This window comes from Dryobates pubescens, chromosome Z, assembly GCF_014839835.1.
Source record: "Dryobates pubescens isolate bDryPub1 chromosome Z, bDryPub1.pri, whole genome shotgun sequence".
In the NCBI taxonomy this organism is placed as follows: domain Eukaryota; kingdom Metazoa; phylum Chordata; class Aves; order Piciformes; family Picidae; genus Dryobates; species Dryobates pubescens.
Genome location: NC_071657.1, coordinates 40,535,336 through 40,561,244, shown reverse-complemented (window position 1 = coordinate 40,561,244; position 25,909 = coordinate 40,535,336). Strand labels below are relative to the sequence as shown.

The 25,909-nt window shown below is 40.8% G+C and overlaps 1 protein-coding gene across 4 annotated transcripts in view; it reads right to left on the bottom strand.

Moving 5' to 3' along the window:
- The window catches only part of PCGF3 (polycomb group ring finger 3), a 55,994-nt gene that overhangs the window by 9,407 nt on the left and 20,678 nt on the right, over nt 1-25,909 (bottom strand). For 2 of the 4 annotated variants that reach the window (XM_054178880.1, XM_054178882.1), the window contains 4 exons: nt 19,696-19,816; nt 10,094-10,136; nt 6,481-6,598; nt 705-801 (listed from right to left, as the gene is read on the bottom strand). In XM_054178880.1, coding sequence (XP_054034855.1) covers nt 705-801; nt 6,481-6,589 — 206 coding nt within the window. In that variant the 5' untranslated portion in view covers nt 6,590-6,598; nt 10,094-10,136; nt 19,696-19,816. Of the gene's footprint in view, nt 1-704; nt 802-6,480; nt 6,614-10,093; nt 10,137-19,695; nt 19,817-25,909 lie in introns of those variants that run through there. The other 2 variants (XM_054178881.1, XM_009905642.2) reach the window with 2 other exon arrangements.

Genomic DNA, 25,909 nt, shown 5'->3' with positions numbered 1-25,909 from the left:
AAAGAAAATAAAAGGAAAATATTTTCTGAAAAAAAGGGTAAAACAAAAATAACAATGAAGAAACCAATGAACAATACCACATACATACTAAGCTAGAAAGTTAGTCTCTGGATATGCATCAAAATAGGGTGAAGGATGAGACTGCTCTGTTCACAAATTAAAGCCACTCGTCCAATATTTTTGCTGCCATGTACTTACCCACTCCTGAGAAGTAAACAGACATTTGAAAGATTAACTGAACAATAAAGCTGACAATTATTACTTTCACTATTTTGCTGAACACTGAAAAGTACTGATCAACTGTAACTAATTATTTTGAGCATTTTATAATAGTGTAATTTAATAGAATAGAATAAACCAGATTTCTACAGATATTTCATTTACATAACTTTTGCAACCCAAGCACACAAAATAAGGAATTATCAGATTCCAGAATTATGAGTTTCCAGTAAAACTCACACAGAGAATAAATAGTAAAATGCATTCTTTGCTTGTTTTTTAATCTGGAAGAAGATAACTGATGTCAAGGAGTTTCAAATCTGTAGCAAAGTTTGAACCTGTATCTCTTCAGTCACCTTCAAAATTCCTTTTAAATGTTTAACATGCTGATAAGCAGTAAGAAAGTGTAGGCAAATGCTGTGCTGTATTGAAGGGGCAGAAACAGTCTAGAGTGAAACTAGCTGCAGTTCAGCTTTCATACTTACCCTATGTACTGTAATGGGTGACTCTGATGTATAACAATTCTACAGGTTGGGCAGGTGTTGTTTTCCTCCAAATATTTCACTAGGCAGCTTCTACAGACTGATAACAAAGATACTCATAATTAAAGAGAAATAAAAGATGCGTAATGAAAAACGGAGTTTGTTTTTACACAGTTACAGAAGTGAATCTTACTGGAATTTACACAAAGCTAATTTTTCACATCATGTAAGCATGTTGTCTAATCGTGCAGAAAGTAATTTCAAGTCTCTTTCATTATTATTCTTGATACAAGGAAGTGATGCACTATGATTAAGACACTTATAACTAGACAGCCTTCTAGTAAAGCATACAACAGAAAATCCCACTACGGAATTCAGCAAAATTGCAATTTATAGCAAGTCAGTATCATATTGCTTGTCCCATTCAGCTTGCACATATGATATAATAGGAAGCATGTGCCATTAAGAGACTAAGTATTTGCTTTAACCACAGCCACATATAAAAGTGAAGTGCACAATAAACCCAACACATGCACACACCAAAATAAATATTTCAAAGCTGGATTTTTTAAGAGAACAGAAAACTTTCATAAAGTGTACACCTGGATGCTATTTTTATTCCAGCTTTCACAGAGTAATACACAGGTTAGCTTTGACCTGGAACAAAACTACACAGGGAGAGACCTTCAGTATTTGTAGAATGTCCTAGTAGAAGTAGTAAACAGTCATTCATAACAAAGCTGCATGCTTTTGGAGCTGCCTCTCTATACACACAACAACCTGTGTCTCATTCAAAGTAAAGTACTTACACTTCCTTCCCCTCCAGAAACAGGACTCATAGTATACACCACTACATGATAACCTGACTCCTTTAAGTTAAAACTCAAAAATGTAGAAAAATAAAACAGAAGGAGGCAAAAAGGGAATAGAGTCTTCTTAAATAGCAGCAGTTTCACGTAATCACGGTATTGCTGCACTCCTTTTTCTCACATAAAATTAAAGAATTTCTTTAACTCTAGTGCCACCTACCTCTCAGACAAGCTCTACAATTAAATACGTATCTGTTAATGCCAAAAAAATTACACAGCAGCAAACGATGCAGGGTAAATCTGCATTGTATCTACACACTTCACAGAATCAACAGGTTGGAAAAGACCTCAGAGATCATCAATCCAACCTATTACCTAATACCTAACACTTTGTGACAACTAAACCATGGCTCCAAGTGCCACATCCACTCCTTTTTTGAACACCTCCAGGGATGGTGACAGCCCTGGGCAGCCCATTCCAGTGGCAAATCACTCTGTGAAGAACCTTCTCCTCACATCAAGCCTGAACTTCCCCTGGCACAGCTTGAGGATGTGTCCTTTTGTTCTGGTGCTGGTTGCCTGGGAGAAGAGACCAACCCCCACCTGGCTACAGCCTCCTTTCAGGTAGTTGTAGACAGCAATAAGGTCTCCCCTGAGCCTCCTCTTCTCCTGGCTAAACAACCCCAGCTCCCTCAGCCTCTCCTCATAGGGCTTGTGCCTGAGACCTCTCACCAGCCTTGTGGCCCTTTTCTGGACATTTAGGATTTCAGTAACTTAGATAGCAGAGGTTTGACCAAACCTCAGATCTTTGCACACTAAGCACAGTTCTCACACAGCAGTCTGATGCAGTGGAGCACCTGGAGTAGATCCGTTTCCAAAAGCCCAGTCTTACCAGGTGAATGAAAGCAGAACCTAACAATGGAAGAAGGGACTGGTGTCTTGGGAAGAGACACCACCCACTTGTGTAGGGATGGGGTGAACTTGGCAGGGGAAGCAAAGAATAGCAGTAAGTGCTTCTACAGATATGTCAGCCAGAAAAGGAAGGTCAAAACATGTGCACCCTGGTGAGGAAGACTGGCAAGCTGGTAACAACTGACAAGGAGAAGGCTGAGGTATTCAGAAGTTTTTTTCATGGGCAAACTCTCTTCCCACATCTTGAGTGGATGAACCTCAAGGCATGAAGTTGAGAAGTGAAGTTCCTCCCACTATAAGGGAATTAGGGAGAGATAGGGACCACAGGAGCAAAATCACTGAAAGGGACAGGGAGTCATGCAGCAGAATCCCTCCCACTGTAGAAGAAGATCAGATTTGTGACCACTTGAAGATTCTGAACATACATAAACCTGTGAGACCTGATGGGATGCATCCCAGAGTCCTGAGAGAACTGGCTGATCTCAATGACAAACCACTCTCGATGATGCGCATGGCAGTCAGGTGAAGTCCATGGAGACTATAAAACCAGAAACTTTGTACCCATTTTCTGAAGGGTATAAAGGAGGACCCTGAGAACAACCGACGTGTCAGCCTCACCTCTGTGCCTGGGAACATCATGCAACAGATTTTCCTAGAAGCTATGCTAAGGCATGTAGAAAACAGGGAAGTGATTCGAAACATTCAGCATCACTTTATCTTACAGGTCAGAAGGGACTTCTAGAGATCATCTAACCCTGCCAAAGCAGGACCACATAGGGCAGGCCACACAGGAACACATCCAGATGGGTTTTGATTTTCCAGAGGAGATTCCACAACCTCTCTGGGCAACCTGTTCCATTGCTCCATCACCCTCACAGCAAAGAGGTTTCTCCTCATGTTGAAGTGGAACCTTCTGTGTTCCAACTGACACTGATTGTTCCTGATCCTATTACTGGGCACCCGCGATGAGACTGTCAACTTCCTCTTGACATGTACCCTTAAGTTATTTATAGACATTAATAAGATACCCTCTCAGCCTTCTCTTTTCCAGAATAAACAGTCTCAGCTCTCTCAATCTTTCTTCACAGAAGAGATGTTCAAGTCCCTTAATCATCCTGGCAGCTCTCTGTAGGACTCTCTCCAGGAGATCCCTATCTCACTTTGGGGATCCCAAAACTGGATACATTATTCCAGGTGTGGTCTGACCAGGGCAGAGTAGAGGGGGAGGGGAGCCTAGACCTGCTGGACACACTTTTCTTGATGCACCTCAGGATACCATTGGTCTTAATAGAGCTACTTTCCAGCAGGACAACCCCTAGCCTGTGCTGCTGTGTAGTGTTATTCCTCACCAGATGCAGGACTCTATGCTTATTCTTATTGAACTTCACCAAGTTCCCCTTTGCCCAGCTCTCCATGTGGTCCAGATATTGCTGGATGGCAGCACAGCCTTCTAGTGTGTCAATCACTTCCCTCAGTTTGGTATAGTCAGTGAACTTGCTGAGAGTACATTCTATCCCTAGGTCATTGATGAAGATATTGAACAAAATTGGACCATGGGAACACCACTGGACACAGGCTTTCAGCTGGACTCTGCACCACTAATCAAACCACCATGGGCAAATCCTGCCTGGCCAACCTTGTAGTCTTCTATGATGGAGTGATTGTATCAATGAACAAGGGAATAGCTATGGATGTCATCTATCTGCTCTTCTGTAAGACCTTTGACACAGACCCCTACAACATCCTTCTCTCAGAATTGGAGATATGTATTTGATGGGTGTTCAGTGAATGAGAAATTCACTGGATGGTTAGAGTCAGGATGTCTAGCTGGAGATCAGTGATGAGGGATGTCCCTTGGGGTCACTGGGACCAGTGCTCACAGGATCATAGGATGTTAGGGGTTGTAAGGGACCTTTGAAGATCATCAAGTGCAACACCCCTGCCAGAGCAGGACCATAGAATCTAGCACAGGTCACACAGGAATGCATCCAGATGGGTCTTGAAAGTCTCCAGAGAAGGAGAATCCACAACCTCCCTGGGCAGCCCATTCCAGTGCTCTGTGATCCTTACAGTGAAGAAGTTCCTCCTTATGTTGAGGTGGAGCTTCCTGTGCTGTAGTTAATATCCATTGTCCCTTGTCCTATCACAGGGTGCAACTGAGAAGAGCCTGTCCCCCCTCTTTTCACACCCAGCCCTCAGATATTGATAAACATTTATTAAGTCCCCTCTCAGTCTTCTCCAGACTAAAAAGCCCCAGCCTCAGCCTCTCCTCACAGGGCACATGCTCCAGTTGCTTAATCATCTTGATGGATCTCCACTGGACTCTCTCCAGCAGATCCCTGTCCCTCTTGAACTGGGGAGCCCAAAACTGGATGCAACATTCCAGGTGAGGCAAAGTAGAGGGGGAGGAGAACCTCCCTCCATCTGCTGGGCACACTCCTCTTAATGCAGCCCAGGATACCACTTGCCTTCTTCACCACAAGGGCACCCTGCTGACCCATGGATAACTTGTCCACCAGGACTCCCAGGTCTCTCTCCACAGGGCTGCTCTCCAGCAGATCACCTCCCAACCTCTACTGGTGCAGTTTATTACTCCTTCCCAGATGCAGGACTCTGCACTTGTCCTTGCTGAACCTCATTAGTCTCCTCTCTGCCCAGCTCTCCAGTCTGTCCAAGTCTCACTGAATGGCCACACAGCCTTCAGGTGTCTCAGCCAAGCCTCCCAGTTTGGTGTCATCAGCAAACTTGCTGAGCAGACACTGTCCCCTCATCAATGGCATTGATGAAGTCGTTGAACAGGACCAGACCCAGCACTGATCCCTGGGGGACTTCACTAGTTACAGCTCTCCAACTGGACATGGTACCATTGATCACCACTCTTTGGAATCTATTGTGTAACCAGTTTCCAATCCATCTCATCATCTGCTCTTCTATCCCCCACTTCCTGAGCTTAGTCACAAGAATGGTATGGGAGACAGGTCAAAAGCCTTACTAAGGTCAAGGTAGACTACATTCACTGGTCTCCCTGCATCTACTCATTCTGTTACAACATCATGGAAGGCTATGAGATTAGTCAGTACTGTTCAATATTTACATCAATGGCACAGACATTGATGGAACCCTATATTAAGTTTGCAGATAACACCAAGTTGACTGATGAGGTTGACATGCCTGTGAGATGGGACTACCACCCAGAAGGACCAAGACAAGCTTGAGAAGTAGAGACTCATGACATTCAACAAAGTCAAATGTACGTCCTGCACCTGGGTCAGGGGAACTGCCAGTATCAATATAGGCTGGGGGAATTAAGATATTGAGAACAGCCTTGCAGAGAAGGATCTGGGAGTACTGGTCAACAAAAAACTGGAAATAAGCTCACAATGTGCATTTGCAGCCCAGGAGGACAACCGTATCTTGGACTGCAACAAAAGAAATGGCAGACATATCAAGCAAGGTGATTCTCCCTCTCTACTCTACTTTCATGAGACCCCACCTGGAGTACTGTATCTAGCTCTGTGTCCAGAGCAGGGCCAGAAAAATGATCAGAGGGATGAAACACCTCTCATATGAGGATAGGCTGAGAGAGTTGTTAACCTGGACAAAAAAAAAGGAAACCTTATTGTGGCTTTTCAATACTTTAACTAGGTGAGCTTACAGGAGCTGTGGGTGCCTTCCAAGGCACTCATCAATATGAGTAGTGTGCAATACAATATATTATTTATTGGTAAACTATGGCTGTTTTCTGCAAAGGAACGGAAAATTAGAAATATTTTCAAATCTTTATTTGGAGAACATATTCTATGTCAGCTGTCACAGAAGAGAGAACTAGGCATTTCATATTCCTTTAGCAGGATTCAAGTTTGTGCAGTACAGCTTTAATGTACTCTGCTTTGTTGAAGAAGCAAATAGTAAGTATAAAAAGCAGTGTCTAGTAAAGCATGCATTATTTTGGCTGATGCAAAATAGATTTAATTTTAACCAAAACCCATTAAAACATGTTGCACATCATGTTTAAAAAAAAAAAAAAAAAATCAGAACTTATTTATACATCTACTTACAAGTATGTAAGCATTCTGTTACAGTAGTAGCATCAATCAGGTATCCATTGCACAGACGACAGGTTATATGGGCATTAATGTCCCAAAGCTTAATCTTTCTTGTTAGCATCTTTGGTGTCTGCAGAAAAGACATATCACAAAGTAACACAGCTGTAGTGATCAGGTAAAAGTAATTTGGGAATAAATTCTTAACTAGACTTAATCCTGAAGTTATTTATATGCCTTTAGGCTCTAATATACCATATATGCGTGTGCATGCAGAAATACAGTGATAGCACTAACTTTTAAAGGCCTTCAGAGAAGTGAAACAGTGTATTTTGCAAGTCAGAATTTCAACACCAGAGAAAAGTCTTTCCAGCTTGCTATCAACAAGCTCCTTTACCAACCAAGGGACTTGTATTTAAAGTGAAACCCTACTATGCTAGTCACCTAAGTCATCACATTCAGTCTAGTAATGGAGGGAAGAGGGGTTGGGGGTGGGAAATCACAAAAACTTGGAAAGATCTTCAGAGCAATTTGAGAACTGAAGGCATTCTGATAATTGAAAAGTCAAAGAACTTGATCTGACTTGGCGTCATAGGTTTAATTACTTTTAAGCACTTGTACTAGTATGGTTAAAGCATAGTTTTTAAGTTCTCTCTCAATAATGGAGCTGAAAAGTAAGTCCCCTAAAATTCAAATTAATTAAAGAATACATTACAAAATACAAACACATTACAAATTACAAACTAAAATACATCATAGCTGCAGTTTGTTGTGCTAAGAAACTTGAACTAAAATGTCTTGTCTCCTCAGAGCAAGGGATGGCCATTAAAGGTGGAAAAATCAGAAAATAAAAATTGGACATAACTCCAACTGCTTTTTAGAGAAAACAACACATAGAGACTATGCCTTACCAAACAAACTGCTACCTGTTAGCTATATTTTATTTTTCAAAATATATTGAAAACTGCACAGTTACCATAAGCTGGCAGCATTCATGTTAATTAAAGGAGCAAAGGAGAAGGTTAAGTGGCTTACAACCTATTGCATTTGATTACCACACTGCAGAAGTCAACAAATTACTTCCCCCACCCTCCCTGCAGTGACTTTACTGTCCCTGGCTCACAAATACTAGTTTCCATCAACTTAGTTTTGAACACATTTCAGAATTTGAATGATGACACGTTTCTCAAATTTGTGATCTTTAATTTCATTTGTCAGATTCTTTTTCTGCGTTTAATGAAATGGTACTAAGCAAGAAGAACTAATGAAAGGCAAAACTTTCTGAATAATCTGAACTATACCAGCTCTGAAAATGTACTTTATGTTTCATTATAACCTATGGAACAGCACATCCAACACCCACCCATTATAATCTGCATTATCCTATAAAAGAGTAATTACAAAGACTTCCAGTTTTCATGGCAAAGTAAAATGACAAAAAAAGAGAAGAAATTTATGGAGATTTCTTAATTAAGCTAGTGACTAGACATTACAAAAGTGCACCAGATGGGTCAGAATATATGCTGAGAAACTGAACAGAACTAAACGGTACTTTATAGATTTATTTCTAACCAGCTAATATCTACCCACATATTAGGCCCTTGGAAGTTAGTGCATGAGATCTCCAGTTAAAGAAGCTACTGCATGTAACAAGTACATTTCTACAGCACAGAGGAAGAGCTAATCAACACCACTCTTCAAGAAGAGTTCAGGACATGGCTTAGAACTACTAGTTAAGTAGAAATTCACCACACTGAAAAGCATGATTCGAGGCTGGCAAAAGAGAAATTAAGCTCCAAGGATACTTAAAAAGGCAGTATCAATACAACTGCCTAAGCAGGAATTCAAGAAAAGGTGCTCAGGATCACTGCAGCCTGAATCCAAATACTGCTAAGGTAGAAATGCCAAATACGTTATGGTGAAAAATGAAGCAAAGAAATTACTTACTTTCTAGAAAAACTGTGACAAGTTTTCCCTACTACATAAGAGATATCACCCTCCTTAGAAATAAAACTAGTAGGAAACAAAAGCCAATTCATGTGGGGTATAATATTATGAGAACAACAAATGAACTATACAATGAAGAGGGTAAAAATACTATAAAATGGCAATAAAGCCCATCATGGCAGGGGGAACAAAAAGACAGCAAAGATAACGCACACTTTGATGACTCAATGGCAAACAAAACTATATGCTTTTTAGCAATGGAAAAATATCTGTCTTCTACAACATCCAGAACAAGCTTGTGAAATTAACTTTATAAATATTTTATACACTTTTCAAGAATGCCACAACCCCCTCCCTACCTCTTATTAGATGTTCAGACAACAGAATCTGAGAAGAGTTGGAGGAAGCAGCAGAATGGTAACACGTTTTTCCATGGCATTAGACATTTCTGTTTCAAAACAAGACAAAACCTACAGTGGGAGACTTCTCCAGAAGCCTCAGCTTATACTGCTAACTTGCAGTTGCTAGAACAAGAGAATCTCTGCATATGCAGAGGTCCAGACACAGTAGTTGTGAGATTGCTTGACTCTCCAGTAAGCAGTGCAGTTTTTAATGTCCGTAAGCAAGCTTTCAGCACCAAACTCTGCTTTAGTTTGCACCTTGTGCAATTGAGAGATGTGTCTTCTAGTCTCATGAAAAAAAAGAAAATTGGAATGTCTCTTTTATTATGCAGAACAGTTAACCTGTAACAATGGGAGGCCTCATTAGAAATAAAAAGAGGGCTCAGGAGGGAAAGGCCAGACTAGTTCATATCTATTTAAAAACAAAGAGAGGAGATAGCAGGAAAATAGCATATATAATAATTCAGAATTATTCAAATTGGTATTATTCTATACCAAAGAGTCAGCTTCTCACAGAATCACAGAACATTAGGAGTCAGAAGGCACCTCTAAAGATCATCTAGTCCAACCCCCCTGCCAGGGCAGGATCACCTAGAGTAGGTCACACAAGGAAATATCCAGGTGCATTTTGAATGTCTCCAGAGGAGACTCCACAACCTCGCTGGGCAGCCTGATCCTTTGTCACCTTCACAGTGAAAAAGTTTTTCCATACGTTCACATGGAACCTCCTGTGCTCCAGCTTGCACCCATTATCCCTTGTCCTATCACTGGGCATCTCTGAGAAGAGCCTGGCTCCATTCTCCTGACACTCAGTTTCAGTCTCCTCTTCTTCAAGCTAAAGAGACCCAGTTCCCTCAGCCTTTCCTCATAATGGAAAGGAAGTAAAGACAACTACGAAGACATCTGGACTATATTCCTAATCAAAAAAGAGGCAAACCAAAAAAAAACCCCACTCACTGAGACAGGAGTCTGACAGTCTGGCAGGGGATATGCATGTCACACAGTTAACGGGTTTTGTTCATGCTATACTTCATCCAGTAAGTGTCCTTCTAAGCTCAAAACGTAAGTGGTGTACCATAGATCTCTCTGCTAAGAGTGTCACCAATAAGGGAAGCTTGAATGCCTCAGTACAAGCTTTCACCTTTTGGAGAGATTTAAACACTAAACACTATTACTCATGCAAGATTACAGAGAGGATTGGCAGAGGTTCTTCTTAAAAGCATGGCCTTATCTTTTATATTCACACTAGTTAGGAATATGTTGGCATACATGAGGCATACCTCTTAGAACAGCATTTCTTTTCAGAGTCTGCCATCCAGAGACCTGAAAAAACAGAAAAGTAGTCTGAAAGTTAACATCCAAAATCCCACAAAATCCAGTGCACAAAGTAATACTTAGCTCACTAAATTCACCTGATAGTATTTAAATACCTTTATTAAGATAACAGTGGGGCAATGGCACTTCTGAGTAAGAAAAGACTGAGATCCTCAGGGAAAGAAAAAAAAAACAACAAAACTTTTAAAAGCTATAATAGTTTCTCCTACAGAAGAACACATACAGTCAAGGAAAATTACTTAAAAATCAAGTAGTCGTGTGACCACATGGTGGTGAAATGAAAACAAATTCATTATCTTCACAAATGACAGGGGAAATAACCAAATTAAGTAAGTAGAAACCATTCCATTCCATTCCATTTGTGAAAAAATGAGTCAGAGGTTTATCACCATCCCAACATCATAACATAAACTTCTGAGTAACATTTTTTGAAAGAAACTGTCATCCTTCATCCCCAGTGCTGTATGTGGCACATGCCAGCTATTTTTCTAAATACTTAGTGAAAGTTACTAAGGTCATACAGCACTGAAAGCGGAGTGACAACATTAATAGACGCAGCAGGTATATCTCAGTTTGCCAGACAGTGTCATAGAAGTGAAAGTCGTGGCTATAAGAGCAAAACATTACAACAATGGAATTTTGCTCAGACCCAGAACTTACTATGAGAAAGAAAATTTTCAGATCTGTTGCTTATGATGGCCTGCCATAAGCCTCACGCCTTTTAAAATAGCTGCATGCAGATGAAACCCAAGTCAATGACAAGATGAATTAAACTCTAAAGACAGCCCTTGCTATGGCAGCATAGTTTAATCATTCTCAAAGATATCCAACAAATACTGGTAAATGAACCATCTAAATATTAATTTAAATAATACTGAATTCTTAAATAGTCTTAAATATTTCAAATTTTAACAGCTGTTTCCATCCCGTTCCACAAGCTATATTAGCTGAACAGGCCTGAAAACACCTCATTCCATCAAAGTAGGATCAAGAAAGAGGTCCTGACATTGTGAACATAGCCATGTAACTAGAAACTAGAAACTGGCCAAGCTGTCATCCCATGGCTTGGATGGGAGCACACTGCGATGGGTTAGCAACTGGCTGGAGGGCCGAGCCCGGAGAGTGGTGGTGAATGGTGCCACATCCAGCTGGCAGCCAGTCACTAGTGGTGTGCCCCAAGGATCAGTGCTGGGCCCCATGCTCTTTAACATCTTTATTGATGATCTGGATGAGGGCATCGAGTCCATCATCAGTAAATTTGCTGACGACACCAAGCTGGGCGCAGGAGTTGATCTGCTGGAGGGTAGAGAGGCTCTGCAGAGGGACCTCGACAGGCTGGGCAGATGGGCAGAGTCCAACGGCATGAGATTTAACACATCCAAGCCGGGTTCTGCACATTGGCCACAACAACCCCATGCAGAGCTACAGGCTGGGGTCAGAGTGGCTGGAGAGCAGTCAGGCTGAGAGGGACCTGGGGGTGCTGGTCGATGGTAGGCTGAACATGAGCCTGCAATGTGCCCAGGCAGCCAGGAAGGCCAATGGCATCCTGGCCTGCATCAAGAACAGTGTGGCCAGCAGGAGCAGGGAAGTCATTCTGCCCCTGTACACTGCACTGGTTAGGCCACACCTCAGGTACTGTGTCCAGTTCTGGGCCCCTCAGTTTAGGAAGGATGTTGACTTGCTGGAGCGTGAGAAGGGCAACAAGGTTGGTGAGGGGCTTGGAGCATAAGCCCTATGAGGAGAGACTGAGGGAGCTGGGGTTGCTTAGCCTGGAGAAGAGGAGACTCAGGGGTGACCTTATTGCTCTCTACAACTACCTGAAGGGAAGTTGTAGTGAGGCAGAGGTTGGTCTCTTCTCCCAGACAGCCAGTACCAGAACAAGAGGACACAGTCTCAGGCTGCATCAGGGGAGGTTTAGGCTGGAGGTTAGGAGGAAGTTTTACACAGAGAGAGTGATTGCCCATTGGAATGGGCTGCCTGAGGAGGTGGTGGGGTTGCCGTCGCTGGGGGTGTTCAGGGCGAGGCTTGACAGGATGCTTGGTTGCATGGTTTAGTTGATTAGGTGGTGTTGGGATGATAGGGTGGACATGATGATCTTGAAGGTTTGTTCTATTCTATTCTAATATGTTCTATTCTAAAACTAAGACTGGTTAAAAGGCAAGTCTAATTCACACTTTCTGATGGCCACATTGTGTTGTCATGATGTCAGATATTATGAAGAAATACAAACAAAGAATTTGTGCCTTTTCAACTGGCTGGAATAAAACATAAACCCAGCCTGTTACTGTAATCAGTTGCAACAGAAAGATACAAGTTCTTAATGGCTGAAGAGACAGGCCTCTATTCCATAAGGAAATATATTTAAAAGTGACTTGCTAGAGTAAGAAGTTGTTGATCTGCAACAGATAAAAAGAATTACGGCTAAGTGAAATGAATTTTAAAAACTTATCAGTTTAATATAGAGTACCTTGAACTACTGCAAATCTTTTCATTACAAGGCAATGTATTTATGAGTCAGAAGTATATTTCAAAAGAACTGGAGAAGTGGTCATATTCCTACTTTTAATGCTAACAAGATCCATACAGCCTAGAGTACTCAAGAGAACTGTGAAAATGTTATCTTGTCTGAGCAACTTAAGATGAACAACACCTTTTTTCAAGGGATGAAAGGGTTAAAAAAAAAAAATTGTGGCTGCTTTGGCTTCAGATATCTGAGCTTCTTACTTCAACTGCTGTCAGGTTTATGCTGTTGAAATTTTACTTTCAAATGTAATGTATCAGTCACAAAAAGAATAAACAAACATACTAGCAATGAGAAGGTTGTGCTGGATTTAGCAAAATGCAGTAAGTAACACATGAAAATTTTTCTTCCACACTGAGTCTTAAAATATTACAAACTTCAACAAGAGTCTTCATGTTGTCTTCACAAAGCACAGATGAATAAAAGGAATAACTCTTTTTGTTCAAGCAAAAGATACAGTCAAAAATTTAAATTTGCTTTAGCAAGTTAGGCTATGACAAACAGCCTACAGGCTATTTTTGATGACTTACTTCAACTGAATAGCTGTATGTTAAGGCAGCAAATACATCCATGTATTACGCATTCAATTTATCACATATCAGTGGAACTCCTCAAAAGTCGTTTTTTCCTGTTTCTGGGCATGTATTACCACCACCAGATGGCACCAGTGCCTAACTTCAATAAAACACATACACAACCGAAAAATCATAGAACCCTAGAATGCTTTGGGTTGGAAGAGACCTTTGGATGCAATCTAACTCCCCTGCAGTAAGCAGGGCCCCCTTCCCCTCAGAAAGAAAAAGACATTAAACTCAACTTTTACCCATTGCTGTCTATGTCTCCTTGAACAAAGATCTACTGAGCACAAACACAGCATGCAGTTAATTTGAATCGGTACAAATTTTGGCATTATTGTGAACCCAGCACTACTCCCAAAAATACAGAGAGCAGTTGACTTTCTGATGCATTCATTCCGGGGTTCTTGTTATTTTAAGTTTAGAATAGAATAGAATAGAATAGAATTAACCAGGTTGGAAGAGACCTTTGAGATCATCATGTCCAACCTATCATCCAACACTACCCAATCAACCAAACCATACAACCAAGCATTCTGTCAAGCCTCGCCCTGAACACCCCCAGCGATGGTGACCCCACCACCTCCTCAGGCAGCCCACTCCAGTGGGCAATCACTCTCTCTGTGTAAAACTTCCTCCTAACCTCCAGCCTAAACCTCCCCTGACGCAGCCTGAGACTGTATCCTCTTGTTCTGGTACTGGTTGCCTGGGAGAAGAGACCAACCTCCGCCTCACTACAACCCCCCTTCAGGTAGTTGTAGAGAGAACCTCCTGTTGAGTGGAATACTTTAGTTTTGTGCCCATTTCATAGGTATGCTGAGCAATTTGCAGAAATCACATCACACAAAAACTGACAGTTCATGTTTCTCCAGTTCTAGTGGAAATTAAGGTATTAATTTTTCATCACCTCAGAAAAACAAACATGACCTGTAAGAATAGTAAAATACATTTTTCCACTTTTGTGTCTGCCTCACTGTTACACAGCTAAAATGCTACTAAAAAGTGATATTCAATAGGTCCCAGAAAAAAGATTTGAAATCACCTGCTATTACTTAGAGAAAGGGTGTCAAATTCTGTTACAGTACTTTTGCAATGAAAGCCATTTGCCTTCCAGGTTACTTAAAATATTTGTTCTTTTACTCTGAAAAGACTTAAGAGTGATGAACAATTTCTCCACTGGTGAACACTGTGAAGGTGAAAGGCAGAGTGCCAAAGGAGACTTAAGAGAAAATTGGGTTGCACCTGGCAGCCCAAAAGCAGCAACGCTACAGCAGGTCCAAGCTCCCCCACACAAGTAGTAGTGAGGCTGAGCACATATTCCCAGTAGGCACATAAACACAGAGCACACATATACAACACAGCCAGTGTCAACAGATCAACCAATACATATCATAGGTGAACTCAAACAGTACCAACAGGGTCACCCTGCTGCACTTTCTGGCTGAACAGAAGGGAGGTTCAGTAGTGAGAATACATATGCATGCTTACAAGGTAGATTCCCTCAGCTTGCCCAGTAGCTGTCCCCTGGATTCTGGCCTCTACAATTGCTGTCACCTGTATGCACATGCCTTTGAGGCCACTGCCCCACTCCAGATGATGGTACAGTTGCTGGGGTATAGTTGCTGGCACACACATGTGTATGCATACAAAATACAGCCTCTCAAAGTTCATGTTGAAGCCAACGGGAACTTTGAGAGGCTGTATTTTGTATGCATACAAATATATAATATGTCATTTAGAAGGAATGTTGACTTGCTGGAGCATGTCCAGAGAAGGGCAACAAAGCTGGTGAGGGGCTTGGAACACAAGCCCTATGAGGAGAGACTGAGGCAGCTGGGGTTGCTTAGCCTGGAGAAGAGGAGACTCAGGGGTGACCTTATTGCTCTTTACAACTACCTGAAGGGAGGTTGTAGATAGGCAGAGGTTGGGCTCTTCTCCCAGGCAACCAGCACCAGAACAAGAGGACACAGTCTCAGGCTGCATCAGGGGAGGTTTAGGCTGGAGGTTAGGAAGAAGTTCTACACAGAGAGAGTGATTGCCCATTGGAATGGGCTGCCTGGGGAGGTGGTGGAGTCATCATCATTGGAGGTGTTCAGGAGCAGACTTGATAGGGTGCTTGGTGCCATGGTTTAGTTGATTGGGTGGTGTTGGATGATAGGTTGGACATGATGATCTTGAAGGTCTCTTCCGACCTGCTCTATTCTATTCTATTCTATTCTATTCCGTCCTATCCCATCTCAAATACTAGCTGCCTTTACAACTAGAAAAGTAAGTTTAACCACCTAACCATTCCACTACCACAGGACAGAGTGCACGCAATTATCCAGATGAGTCACTATACAGCCTGACTCTTCTAAACCAACACACTCAGAACTTGAGTTTCTAGCTAATTACAACCCACTCCCAGTTCTTTCATAACCACTATTTCAAAATCACCATTAAGTTCATTTCACTAAAGATCACAGTCACTTAGGTAAGAAAAGACCCTTAAGAGCATGAAGTCCAACCATTAGCCTAGTACTGCCAAGTCCACCACTAAACTATGTCCCTTAGCACTTTTCTAGGAAGCCTGATCCAATGCATGACAAACCTTTCTAAGAAGGTGTTTTTCCTGTATCTCATCTAAACCTCCCCTTACACACTTCATGTATTTGGAGGTACGCCAAGTACAGGGGAACAATAATTTTCCTACTCCTGCTGGCCACATTTTTCTGATACAAGCCAGGCCTTTTTGGGCACCTTCAGCCATCTGTTGACCAACACTTCCAGGTCTTTTTTTGCCAGGCAGCTTTCTAGCCACTCTTCTCCAAGTCTGTAGTGTTGTGTGGAGTTGTTGTGACCCAGCTGTGGGACCTGATACTCGGTCTTGTTGAATCTCACACAATTGGGCTCAGCCTCTTGATCCATCCTCTGCAGAGCCTTTCTACCTTCAAACAGATCAAACTCCAACCAATTTGATGTTATCTGCAAATCTAATGTGGGTTCACTCAATCCCCTTGTCCAGATCATTGATAAAATTATTTAATAAGACTGGCTCCCAAACTGAGCCTTGGGAAACACCACTTGAGACTATCCACCAGCTGGATTTAACTCCATTCACTAAAAGTCTTTGGGCCTGGCTATTGTGCTGGGTTACATCCATCCTGGGGTGAGGGGGAGGGTTGAGAGAGCCTTGCTTCCCCCAGGGTCAAAAAGAAACCTGATGCAGGTGGACTTGGCTGCTCCCTCCAAGAAGGACGGCTCCCCTGGATCTAAGCTGGTCTGTTCCACTCCCCCTTCCTGTCCAGCAAGACTATAAAGGGGAGGGCGTGGTGGCCATCTTGCTCTTTGCTCCTGCCTCAGCTGTTCGAAAGGACCCACAGCAGCTGCTAGCCTTCTGGTTGTGCCACGTGGTCAGGCCTGGTTTTCTCCCTGCCACATCCACACCTCTCTAAAGGACTGCAATCTGCATACATCGGGGGAAATACAAGGCCATCCAAATTTGGTTTTGTATATTTTCCTATTCATCCTTATTCCTTACCCTTGTAAACCCTTCCTGTTACTGTTACATACGTATTTTGTTAAAAAATTTACTTCTCCTACTTCCAAACTAACTCTAGATTATTTTTTGGTAGATTTATCTCCAGTCTTTTCGGGGGCAGGGGGGGAGGATTTCTTGGTTTGTTGCTACCATCTGAGCTCTTAAACTCTAGTTAAGGCTCAAACCACTACAGCTATCCAAGCAGTTTTTTTAGCCAGCAAAGAGTATGTCCACCCTAGTATCAAGAACACTTTGCCTACAAAAAAGATTCCCAAAGGCAGAGTCACACACAAAACAGAAAGTAAAGGGGACAACTGGAATAGTACCTAAAGACTATTACTGTACTTTTCTCTCTGAAATATTCACCAAGGCTTAGTCTGTTTATTTTAGCACTGTTCTGAAGAATTAGGGAAAAAGTTCAAACAACAACACCACCAACAAAAACCAACAGAACAAAAACCAAAAATTGTCCTGAGTGTTTTTTTTATGTTACTTCCCCTCCTATCTGAGTGTGAGGTGGGACTTGGGGGCGTGGGCTGTGTAAATCCAGGACACTCTAAATTCTTACTATTCACATGTAAATTTTAAACAATTTTTTTCACATCAAAAGTCATGGAGTAGTGACTAGACATGTCAAGTAAAGTATGAACAATGTGATCTTTAGCCAGCTTTTTTGAAATTAAGTCTGTCAAGTTATTTTCCAGAATACAGATCATGATTAATGGTAAAGTCTGGTAATTAAAAACAAACACAACCAACCAACAACAACCAAAAAAAACCCCAAACAAACAAAGGAGAGACTCTAATAACACACTAACCAAGCACTACTCATTTCTTTGATCTGTTATGCTCAAGAGTACATTGCTGGTTTTTGAAGAGACCTGACTAACAGGTTAAAGAGAAACTACCTAGAGGGTAGTAACACCATTGCTAATTGCATTAGGATGGCTTGAGGAATGTCCTTCACTTTTACAATGCAAAGTAAAAGACACCACTGTTAACAAATAACAAGTAAAAAGTGACACAAAGTTTTGAGATAAAGTAGGTATAATAACCAGGGCACAGCAGCATTAAATCTCACAATATAATCTTCATTCACCCCACAGACTTACATTTTATGGTACACCAAGAAGATTGATCTGATACTTTTCCATGAATCATCTGCTTCTGTCTACAGAAAATGAATTATGCTCTGCAGTAAGTTGTCAAAATACTGAAGATGACACTTTAAAATTTTGGTCTTGCCTTGTATTAGTAAAAGATGTAATGCGGGGGAAAAGTGACTTCAGTAAGGCAAGAGAAATAGCAATGCAATTGAAGACAACTGAATGACTCAAAATTAGATCCTACATACCTTCACACCAATTTTGGTAACTTATTTACAGATTTTTACTTTGCAGAGAGGATTGAGGAGCATCAACCACAACCTCCTCCCACCTGTTACAGGAATTAACTTTCTTAGAAAATAACTAAATGTAAGAACTATCAAAATGTTGAAAGCTATTTGAAAACCCCCAACACAACAGAGCCATTCAATTTCAGTTCAGCATGTAATCATATAAAGCTCAAACTTAATTGACACACTTAACACCAGAGCTGGATACTAAGACATCTTAATCTGAGGCTTTATTTAAGTATTTTCTCTAATACACTGCTTAGATTTGGAGTCTGTATTAAAACTGAGTCCTTATTAAGAGTCCTGAATAGTCCAACAATCTGCTCGCTAAATTGTAGCTAAGAATGGTCACACTACCAACCCCCCAAAGTGTTTGCAGCTAGAGATACATAAATTCCTAAATTACAGAAATCAGTTCTTTAACTTTTCACCTGACAACACATGCTTATGAAGTACTGAATTAAAGAAGACTTTTGGAAAATCAAGTAAATAATTACCTGCAATTTCTTTAATGAAATTAATTAAATACAATCAATACCAGTTTGTCATTAAAAAGGCTAGGGAGTTGCAATACTTGGTATTTTACTGTACTATAAAAACTCATCTACATCTGCCTGTGAGCTGATATCAACCCTGCACTGAAGACTCATTTTGTGTAAAAGTTGTCTTACTAGATTCATAGTAGATCTGAATTCATTGTCATTATGACCTAGAAATATAAAATCCCCCATAAAGATTGCTTTCCATCCAAGTCTGTGAAAGTACAAGTTTCAAGCATTAGCAGTATTTACTGCAGCCATAATCAGCTATATATTAACTAAAAATGTGTTGCGGGTCAGGAAATCACACAGAATAACATAAGAGTAGAGGGTGGAAGGGACCTATCTAATTCAAGTGCTCTGCTAGAGCAGGATCACCTAGAACAAATCACACAGGAACATGTCCAGGACATTTTGGAATTCCTCCAGAAATGCAGACTCCACAACCTCTCCAGGCACCATGTTCCAGTGCTCTGCCACCCTCAAAGTGAAGGATTTTTTTTCTTAGGTTTATGTGGCATCTCCTGTGTTCCAGTTTCAGCCTGTTGCCCCTTGTCCTGTCACTGGTCACCACCACCTGACTTCATCCTGACACAGTTTGCTGACATGGCAATTTTGTAAGCCATTGGCAAAAGACCTTCTGAAATATCGTTCAGTTCTAGTTGAATGCATTAATAAAGAGCAGTATGAAACTAGACCAAGTACGGCAATTAGTACTGCTACTCTTTAGGAGAACACAAGAGTGTTAATAAAAAAAACCCTTTTCTACATCTTTTCTTAATTCACCTACTGCATCCTGGTCTCAGAGGATAGTGTGACTGCTACTTAAAAGATAAGCAGAAAGCACAAAGAATTATTTAAGCTATAAATATATGATGGGAAGAAAACGTGCATAAATTCTGGAAGAGTTAACTTCAGGAGGACTTTGGAAAAATGTTCCCAAGTATCTGTAATAAATCTGGTTAATGCGGATAATCAGGAACCTTCTTTACTTACCTAGAGACGGTAGGAGATGGTGGAGACATTAGCAAAGGTAACTAAATGATCCAGACAAGGTTTCAGGCTTTTATTGTTTCTCTAAGACGGAGCACCTCATACAGCAAGGTCACCACAGACTCTGGAAGATGACAATAAATACGTGTTTTTCATTTTCAGTACGCCAATGGCAGAACAACAAATCAACCTAAGTCACATCTCAACTCCTTAATTTTCAGTGCATCCATTATTAATCCTGTCTTGTAAACCTGTAACCTTTGCAAATTATTCTTGTAGAAACCCACTACAGAGTTTTGTTGCAGGAGCATACATCAAGAAAGAAAACAAAAGCACACTTAAAATGTACAAAGGGGAATTCAAAAGAGCAGAGAAATTAAGCAACCCACTTTGGCCAAGCTGGAGACAGGTTTTGGCATTAGCTGCTTTCAGGTCTGCAAGTGAAGCAAACGGAGTTCAAAGAAATACATGAGCAAGGCTTTGCTGACTTCAAGCAATGAGGTAGCTAAAAAAATTTCTGTTCTTCAAGGATATTAAGATATTATGTTGGGGGATTTTGTTAATATGGTGATTTGATATTTTTCCTCAAAGAAAGTAGGCATCTCAAGAGCAGCATACCAGTCAGGGTTCCTAAATTGTCCTGGTCTTCTGTATTAATACCGTAAAGCTAGCCAGCAAATCTCAGAAAGGAAAAAAAAACAAAAAAGAATAAATTTCGTTAGTTTTCTTGAATGGACATTTAAAATGCCAGTGAGCACATTACCATAGGAATACAGGGATGTTTAGTATTGTGAAGTTCTATCATTTAAGACAGGACAGCTTTGAGTTTTCCTACATCAGTCATTCAGAGGCAAATAGCTAGCCAGACAAGATTTCACACTTAAGATAGAGAATCATCATTAACACTAGATTTCACCTACCAAGATCAGAATTATGAAGTTTAGAACTAGTGCTAAAGATCTTCCATCTTTGTAGAAAAGGTGTCTTGGGCAAAATATCTGCATTGAGCAGCACCATCGCTGGTGTACAGGTGGCCCTACAGCATCAGTGTAAGTTTTAAGCACAAGTGGTGGTGTTGTCTGCTGTACCCAGAGTATCCACTTTGGATGAGTCTGTGGTCAGTGTCAGCAAGGAAACAAGTTCACAGACTGAACTAACCAGCAACGACCAACAAATTTTTAAAGCTGCAGTGGGTGATACTGTGCCTCGAATTGGTGGCAATGCTGAGGTAATAAGAGGGGTTTGTAATCTGTTTTTTTATTCCTATTAGGATTTCCAGTGCTCCAGTAAGAGAGCTGTAATTTGTCTTTCTGCAGTAATTACAGCCAAGTATTTCCTACTTTTTGCTAGCGTGACGTTTGGATTTGTTGGTATTGAAGATGCAGCTACTAAATTAAAATGTGGTGTGTGCCTTTGGTTTGGCCCTTTCTGTGCTTGCCTATGTATTTCTTGAAACTGGTTTCACTAAAATCTGTTACGACTATCACATTTTAAGATATTCTAACAATGCTGCAGTTTATTCCTGTGAAATCCCTGTTCTGAAACACAGCCCTACTGCTAATAAGCAAATCTCCTTCTCCAGTTCCCTTCTGCCCTCTGGAGAATAAGGCACTTCATTCCCTCCACTCCCTCCTGACATGTTTAACAGCATTTTATGGCCTGCATAAGAAAACACCAGGACCTGCAGCCTTGAACATACTGTGGACTGCTGAAAGAGAAGGCAGACTCTAGCAATCAGTAACATTTTAAAGTGTTTTGCACTTAGTTCTTCAGCACCCCACCACTACTCACTGAGAGACTCACATTCGTAGCACTGGATACCATTTCCTCTTCTGCAATGTATATTATATCCTGTATATTTAGTATCTGTATAACTGATCTCAATGAGGGGATCAAGTGCTTCCTTGATACATACTAAGCTGGGAGGGAGTGTTGAGGACAGTGGGATGATATTCAACAAGGCCAAGTGCTGGGTACTGCCCTCGGGTCACAACAACCCCATGAAATGTTACAGGCTTGGGGGAGAGTTGCTGGGAAATAGTATGGCAGAAAAGGACGTGGAAATGCTGGCTGAGAGGAGGCTGAACATGAGCCAGCATTGTGCTCAGGCAGCCAAGCAGGTCAGCTGCATCCTGGCCTGCAGGAGGACTAGCATGGCCTACAGGATTAGGGAAGCGATTGTACCCGTGTCCGTTGATCTCGTGAGATCACACTTTGAATACTGTGTTCAGTTTTGGGCCCCAGTACAAGAGCGACATTGAGTTGCTGAAGCATGTCCAGAAAAGTGCAGCAAAGCTGGTGAAGTGTCTGGAGAACAGGTCTTATGAGGAGCAGTAGAGGGAACTGGGGTTGTTTAGAGAGCAAAAAAGGAGGCCGAGGGGAGAGGTTATTGCTCTCTACAACTACTGGAAAGCAGGTTGTAGTGAGGTGAGTGTTGATCTCTTTTCCCTAGTAACTATTAATAGGATCAGAATAAACAGCATTGAGTTGCACCACTGGAGATTTAAGTTGCGTATTACAAGCTTCTTTACTGAAATAGTTCAGGCTTCCCAGGGAAGAGCTGAATCCCCATCCCTGTTCTGGTGCTGAGGTGCATGGTTTAGCAGCAGACTTTGCAGAGATAGATAATAGTTGGAACTGATTATCTTAAAAGGTCTTTTTAAACCAAAATTACTTTATTATTATGATTGTACTTCCAGTACCAGCTGCCCAAGGAAACAGGATTCTCTTTTCTCCAGGTCCAGCCTTACTAATCAGTCACTCCTTTTAACCTCCAAGGAAAGTAATATACTGGGCAGACCAGGAGTCAGCAGTAGAAAAGCAGAAAGGACAAGACAGAATGTTTTTGAAAAGTCAAGTGTCTTTTAAAACTTTGTGCCTTACATTGGTTTTGGTTGCTTTGCTTGCAATCAATAACACTGAAATTAAAGATGTGGTATTTAAGTACAATGTCAGTTATTACAGTAATATCAAGGCCATTTATAGAAAGTTAGGATAAAATTTTATTACCAAGAATGTTATGCCCTCCTCTTACAAACTCAAATAGATTTGGTACCATGTCAGATTAAACAAATTAAAAATGATTATTATTAAAGGGTAAGAATCATAGGATAAGTAAGCACTTTTCATAACTTCTGCACTCATCTTTTAATAGCAATGGCAGGGTTCTTGAAACTCATTTGATTGCTGTGTGCCAATCTCTATAGGTTGGTATTTAAGCTCAGCTAGTACCTTACCCTCCACAGAAACTATTTTCACATGGTTGCTTTCAATGCCTAAGTTGTGGAAGTGAGTATCAGCAAGCTTTCAATGTATCCCTCAATACTCTGAAATTGTGTTGGTGATATAAATATCTTTCCCCTAATTCTGATAGAACTTACACAGTTGTAGCATAACCAGAGAACTAAGACAGGAAAATGAGGAAATACATTGTCTCAAAGCATGTGTTTCATTTAATGTTAGATAACCTAAAGAAATCTGTCCCATTTGTCATGTAACCCAATCAGAAAATGTGGTTTAAATGTGTTGAAGCGCTGAAATGCCACCACAATGGATTTTTAATTTTTATTGGTCTTTTTTAATCAGATGGACTTACTACTGTATTGGTGGTTTACTGCATAATTCCTATCCATGCCAGAAGTTCTTTCATATAGAGTAGTAAGGCATATGATTAAAATAAAGTTAACAAAACCTGCTTAAAAAAGTTGTTGTAGATTCCATGATCAGTAAACTTTCTTGCAAGAAGGAAAAATCCATTGCCATTTTGAAGTAGCTAACATTTTTTCATTATATGCCATCTAGTTCTCTTGATGAGCAGAAATTTAGACTTTTATCACTATACTGTTCGAAGCAGCTCTTAATAAAGTCTCATTAAACCAGCATCTTTCATACATGCAGTGCTATTTCAAGGCTTAGGGATGCTTTGGGAATGACTCATAAATCTGTGGGCAGTCTTCTGCTGGATCGATAAATTCACTTATTCCCACAAAGGTCATGGATGAGAAGCTCAACCTGAGCTGTTGATGTGCACTTGCAGCCCAGAAAACTAACTGTATCCTGGGCCTCATCAAGAGAAGCACAGCCAGCAGGCTGAGGGAGGTGATTCTCCCCCTCTACTCCACTCTGGTGACACCCCACCTGCAGTACTGTGTCAAGTTCTGAAGCCCCTTTTACAGGAAGGATATTGACATGCTGGAACATTTCCATACAAGGGCCAGAAAGATGATCAGAGGGCTGGAGCACTTCTCCTGTACAGACAGATTGAGAGAGTTGGAGCTATTCAGTCTGGAGAAAAGGCGGCTCTGAGAAGACCTTATTGTGGCCTTCTGTATCTTAATGGGGGCTATAAGACAGCTGGAGAGGGAGTTTTTAGGATGTTGGGTACCGACAGGATTAGGGGGAATGGAGAAAAACTGGGTAGATCCAGATTGGATGTTAGGAATAAGTTCTTAACCACGAGGGTGGTGAGACACTGAAACAGGTTGCCCAGGGAGGTGGTAGAAGCCCCATCCCTGGAGGTTTTTAAGGCTGGATGTGGCTCTGAGCAACCTGATCTAGCATGAGGTGTCCCTGCCCATAGCAGGGGGTTTGGAACTAGACGATCCCTTCCAACCCAACAATTCTATAATTCTATGATTCTAGGTTAAAGCAAAACTTGACAATGCCGAAGGGAAAAAGATGTACTACACCACCAGTGAAAAATGAACTTTGTTTGGCAATAGCAAGCCATGAGCTTTGCTCTACAGCTTGTGAAACCACATCCTTCAAAATTCTTAGGTAAGGTGCATTCCAGACACCTCTTCCAATTTAAACATAGTTGCTCAAAAAATGAATTACCAATGGCTGGGTCTTGAACACAGTCCTAAGAGCAGGCCAACAAATACTGGGATGTAGAAGAATATCTATACAATGAAAGCTACCATTTTCAGTGAGACAGCCTAGAAAAAAACATAGTCAGTCTGGCCAGACTTGATTCTAGTAAACATTTTTCCATTTGCCAAATAATCACTAGTTTAATTACATTCAAATTATTCTTTACACTCTACCATTTCCTTTGTCCAGTGCTGAGCATACAAGATAATTTCTATCAATTGGGAAAGGGTCTTAAAAGTATCAAAGCTCTCAAAGTCCTTAAAAATACTACAAAAAAAAAAGACAGCATTACCTCAGAAGTGACCTTCATTTCATTAATTAATATTACTACAACCTTTTGTAAATAAAAGTTGTCTCACTATCAGAAATTGAAACCACTGCTGAAGGCAGGAAGCTTTTCTTTGAAAGACTACTCTTAACCTGAACACCAGGTTAAACCTTGACAAAATGTTATACAAACTTTTGTCATATACTGGAATAAAATATTCCAACATCCTCCCTCTTGAGAATTTAGAGATAGAAGCCACAAGCTTTAAAAAAGCACTTTGTTTCAATTCAGTACACATGTATCAGGAGACAAAGAGATCCTTGACTTACAGTAATTCAAAGTTAGTCAAAACCAGCCTTGAATCTAATGAAGAACAAATGTCCCTTAAAATCAAACCTTCAGTGAGATTCTACTGTCTAAACCCACATAATTTTTTTTTTTAATGTTTAATATTCATGTACTTCAGAGAAAGTGATTTAAGAATTGACTGCAGCTGAAATGGATGGTAATCTTCTTTACTATGTCCTCTGCAGAACAGATGAACAATTCAAAACACCAAGTGACTTTTCGTTGTCATTTAAATGGATGCAGTACATTTGACTGATTGCTCTGTGACTACAATACAACATTAACAAGCACTTGAAAAGTTCACCACAGAGCAACAAGAAGCCTTATAGACTTGTGCCAGCAGCTCCTAAACCCCAAAGTTTTGGTGATCTTTCCCCTCCTTATTCCCCTTATAGATCTTCTGTTGTTGAAAAACCTTACTCCTACATCGAAAACATGAAAACATCTAGTCACAAACCTAAAGATTTTAAAGGATCTGAAAAACTGCATATCCAGAACTTCAGTCAAAAAATGTCAGTGATGAAAACCTTTAACTTCACTGAACTGTCTAATAATTATCCCTCTGCTGCTGTAACAGAAAATGAACGTTACTAGAATTATCCCATACCTTGCAAACAGTTCTTTCTGTATTCTTTCTGGATTCATATACACAGTTCCTTACACAGCTACCCATGAAACATAAACCTCAAATGAAAAGGAACTTTTCTTCTTCTGCTCTTGAAACCTCAG